Here is a 4,776-nt window from a genome sequence, read left to right on the forward strand (position 1 = left end):
ATTCATGGATGACTTGAATAAAACCTTACAGAAAGACAAGATCATACTTTGTATGCTTTATTAAAAAAGCAATAATGTCGTATCATTCCATCCCTACTCACAAGAATATTTGCTGTCAAGTCTTTACAAGAATAGCTCAACCAAATGATGCACACATGTTAATAGTTCACCTAAAAGTATTCTCCTCAGCAGTTCTTGCTCCATACAGTTGTTTCTGCATTTCCATTTTTAGATTAGATAAGTTCTAACCAAACCCTGAGGAAATTTGTATTTGAATTGAAAATTCATTCGGCTGTCTGTGGCTTTTCTCTGTGTGGTGTGATGTGCTGCATATTTACATTATTTGTGTCTCAGCTGCAGGACATGAACACGTGCCTAGCTGGGTCTGGGTTGCTGCAGGGATCTTCAACTTCTTGGCCTATACACTGGGTGAGTCCTAACCCCTGCATCCCATGTGTGTTGTTTTATCTCTGACTTTTCGAGAGGCTCAAGGGAAATTCTTCCTAATGGAATGTATTCTGTAGAGTGACTCTGTCCACCACCAGCATGGGGGGAAAATCCTCAGTATATTGTGTAAATGTAAAAAAAAATAAACATGCAGTATGTGATTTGAGCTGTAAGAACTTCAAAGATATCCAGTCTGCATTTAGTGTTATGGTAGTACATTTGATGTAGTAATCAGACTTTTTAACTAAAAAATTCAGATTTCTTTAATGAAATGGCCACCTTAAGTGTGTGTCGCACAGGAAACAAGGTGGGAGAAGTAGGCATTGAAATGTGGTAGGGGTCATTTATTAGATACACTCTGCCTTGTTCCAACAACTACTGTTTACAGACCCTCAAGAAAGACATTTAAAGCTGTTAATGTGTAATATGTGCTCCAGGTTTAAATGAAAAGCTATATTCCACATAAGCTGCATTCACATGGATTCCGGTAAACAGTAGACGGCAAACCGGATGCCATGTTAGTGTTGCAGGTATTTTCTGAGTTTACCTTTCTGCTCTCATCCACCAACAGTAGGTGGCATTGTTGGTCCAAAGTTAAACTATTTTAACTTTTTGCCGTCCTCCGCACCAGAATTTAAAACTGGAGTTAGTTACTCCCTCACACAAGGAGAAAATATTTTTGGACATAAGATATTAATAATTGCTAAATTACTTAAGATACTATGCATGTAATAATTCAAATTTAATTTTTTTAATATATATATTTTATTACCTTTTATTTTTTATTATATGACATCACCCCAGCAACATATTGTTGTGTGTGTCATTTTGCAGTCTTGCCATTCTAGCGGATGGTTTGTTTGCTTTTCCCATGCTGATTAAGGTGCTGTCTGTCTTCCGTCAGTCTGAATCCATTTGAATGCAGCATAAATTGATGAATGTTCACCATTTGGTGCGATCATCCAAGACATTTAATGGAGATCGTAATTTACGTAATTAGTTATTAAATACTAATGTGACTGTGCCACACTCCCCTTACTCTCCACCCCAGTGCTTCAAACTGTATTGATCACAACACAAGAGCAGCATTTACACAACAAGGTGTAACATTATGCATAATAAATGTTGGTACGTGTTTGGACAGTTTTCCTGACTAAGAGCTCCTGAATAATGCCTCTCATCAGTAGCTTATAGGAATTCTAATAGAAGTGTTAGAGAGGCGAACTGAATGTGATCTTTAAACTTGTTTATAGCACGCTCACTAAGAGTTGCAAAGGCACTTAGTCATATAAATACCATATAGATGCCCTCAACTTTTTCCCCAGGCTGTTAGTCAGTGAATCTTTCTGCAGCCAAATAAATACAGATTCATTTTATTGTCAAATTCCTTCTCTGTTTGTGTTTTTATTCGTGTGTAGAAATGTACTCTGTGAACCAGACTAAAGTCAGTTTAAAAGCTGGCTGACAATTTTGTGAACCATTTAAAATGAAATCACTTTCCATATGGCATTTTCATATGAGGGTGAGTTTGCAGAATACTTCCATGTGTGGATGAAATGAGTGTAGTCCAGATCAGTTTCTCTGACAGTAAACTCAGTGGTGGGCAGCAGGAATGTGGACTTTGTACAGTTATGTGAGTGTGGGCAGCAGATTTGGAGTGGAAATGGAAGACGTTCAAAAAAGAACATCTTTATATGTTTATGTGTTGCTATATAAACACAAACGTGAACTGTATGTAATGATCTGTGTCTTTTTTTTTTTTTTTAATGTGTAGATGGTGTTGATGGTAAACAGGCTCGTCGCACCAATTCATCCACACCACTAGGGGAGCTGTTTGACCATGGCCTGGACAGTTGGGCCTGCATCTTCTTTGTGGCCACTGTCTACTCCATATTTGGTCGAGGGGAAAGTGGCGTGGGCGTGGCCACACTGTATTACATCCTGTGGGTGGTGCTGTTCTCGTTCATTCTGTCTCATTGGGAGAAATATAACACTGGCATCTTGTTTCTGCCCTGGGGATACGATATCAGCCAAGTGGTAAGGACCCACACAAACGCGTACACATGGACCTAGACGTGAAATAAGATGAAATCCACAGCTAGTTAATTGACCATTTGCTAATCCCTGACCCTGTAGGAACTGTTGCAACCACAGTCAAGCTTAACGTTCTCTCAGTGCGTCAAACCAAGCTCTCTGGCAGTCAGTTTTTGTTGGCTGAAATGCCGCTTGTTGCTAGCCGACTTTATCAGCTGTAGCTAGCTAGCTGACATTAGAGTTAGTTGAAAATGCAGTCTCTGGCTGCATTTTGATTGTTTCCAGCTGAGCGGTTTTCAAATGAGAAAGGTAAAAGGGATCTTAAAGATGCAGGTGATGAATTAGCATCCTCGCCACTTAATGATCCGTAAAGAAGACCCATAAATAAAGAAACACCATTATATTATATTATATTATATTATATTATATATATATATAATATAATATAATATAAGTCTTAATTCACAAAAATGTAATGTTCACTTTCAACATTAAAAGTCAGAAGGCTATTATGAGGAGGACTAACCAATGTATGCAGCGAATGGAAGTCACTGTTTGGGGGAGGGGTTTAACAAATGGTCAACACTGACGTAACAACCTCCTAATGACTTGATGCCTTGGGTCTCGTCTCCTTCCAGACCATATCCCTCGTTTACTTGGTCACTGCTGTGGTCGGCGTGGAAACGTGGTACAAGCCGGTCTTTTGGCACTTCCTCTACAGAGACCTTTTCACCTTTATGATCATCGGTGAGCTGTGATTGGTCACACTGTGTACATTCATTCACTAGCTCAAGCAGCTACAATAATTTACTTCTTTTTTTATTCCCAGCCTGTTCCTTCACTGTGACCTTACCCATGAGCCTCTACAATGTCCTGAAGTAAGTCAACTTTTCATTAGCGTTTTATTACATTGTAGTATTATTATTTCACACAGCGCTCTGAACTCTTGACCCTCTGTGGTTTGGCAGAGCTTACCGCAGTAACACTCTGAAGCACAGCAGCCTGTACGAAGCATTCCTTCCCTTCCTTTCTCCTGTCCTCCTCTTTGTCTTGTCCACAACTTGGGTGGTCTACTCTCCATCCGAGATCCTCGAGCTGCAGCCCAGGGTCTTCTACCTCATGGTGGGGACAGCCTTCGCTAATGTCACGGTGAGCACCTGCTGATTTTAAACACACATACGCCACTACTCTTTTTGTGCTTTCGACAGCCACACAATACATACATGTCTGTATTTAGGTTATAATGTACATTTATTCATGTGTGAATGTCTGTATCTTATCTTGCAGTGTAAGCTGATTGTGTGTCAGATGAGTAACACACGTTGCCAGGCACTGAGCTGGCTGTTGCTGCCCATGGCGCCGGTGGTTTTGTTAGCGGTGACCGGGGTGGTCGGCAACGAGACCGTGCTCCTGTATCTGTGGACAGCTGCTGTCATACTAGCGCACATACACTACGGTGTATCAGTGGTAAGAGCACACACAGTACCTCTTTAAAATAAAGAAATAAAAAATGCACAATAAATATGTAGCTACAAATAGCAGCCGGCTGGCTTATATTAATATTACAGTGGAAACCGCTAGCCTGGCTCTGTCAGAAGGTGACAAAGTCTACCTACCAGCACCACCATAGTGGTAGTAGTGGTAACCTACTGGATTGGTTCCGGGCAATCTTGCACATGACCTACTGCAAAAAGATGTTTTTATACTACGGGTTAAATAAACAAGATACAGCGTGTTAATTAATTAACTTTTGTTACCTTTAGACAGAGCCAGGCTAACTGTTTTCTCATTTCCAGTGTTTGTGCTAAGCTAAGCTAACCTGCTGCTGGCTGTAGAATTGTATTTAACAGACAGATATGCGAGTCATATCCACCCTCTTATCTAACTGTCCAACGTCTAAGTGTAGTAATACTACTTCAATTCCCTGTGCTTCAAAATCAGAGACAGAATTACATGTGTTGGTCCTGAGCTGCTAAATGTTGAAAGTTATACACATTAGAATTTGAACATCTCCAATAAAACAATGTTTTTTCCATCGCTAGGTACAACAGCTCAGCAGCCACTTCAACATCCTCGCCTTCTCCCTGAAAAAGCCCAACAGTGACTGACAGGAGGAGGAACGAATCGGCTTGAAAGAAGCTGAGGTTTAGGCTCCTCCTCTCCTCGGCTTATCGACACTTCACTCTCATCACCACGGAAACCTCATCCCCTGCCCTCCATTCATGAGGACACTGCAAGTGGAATAAACTGTGGCCCTTTTTTTCCACTGTCCCCAGACACACATACACACACACA

General features: G+C 40.7%; 1 protein-coding gene across 1 annotated transcript in view; it reads left to right on the top strand.

Moving 5' to 3' along the window:
• The window catches only part of selenoi (selenoprotein I), a 9,353-nt gene extending 4,764 nt beyond the window's left edge, over positions 1 to 4,589 (top strand). The window contains exons 4-10 of the mRNA XM_035678781.1: positions 355 to 429; positions 2,222 to 2,484; positions 3,120 to 3,228; positions 3,311 to 3,359; positions 3,450 to 3,630; positions 3,769 to 3,948; positions 4,524 to 4,589. Of these exons, the coding sequence (XP_035534674.1) occupies positions 355 to 429; positions 2,222 to 2,484; positions 3,120 to 3,228; positions 3,311 to 3,359; positions 3,450 to 3,630; positions 3,769 to 3,948; positions 4,524 to 4,589 (923 nt within the window). The remainder of the gene's footprint in view (positions 1 to 354; positions 430 to 2,221; positions 2,485 to 3,119; positions 3,229 to 3,310; positions 3,360 to 3,449; positions 3,631 to 3,768; positions 3,949 to 4,523) is intronic.
• The last annotated feature ends 187 nt before the right edge of the window (positions 4,590 to 4,776 follow it).

Source organism: Morone saxatilis, unplaced genomic scaffold (assembly GCF_004916995.1).
Source record: "Morone saxatilis isolate NCDOM2014 unplaced genomic scaffold, NCSU_SB_2.0 Contig7, whole genome shotgun sequence".
Taxonomy (NCBI): Eukaryota; Metazoa; Chordata; class Actinopteri; family Moronidae; genus Morone; species Morone saxatilis.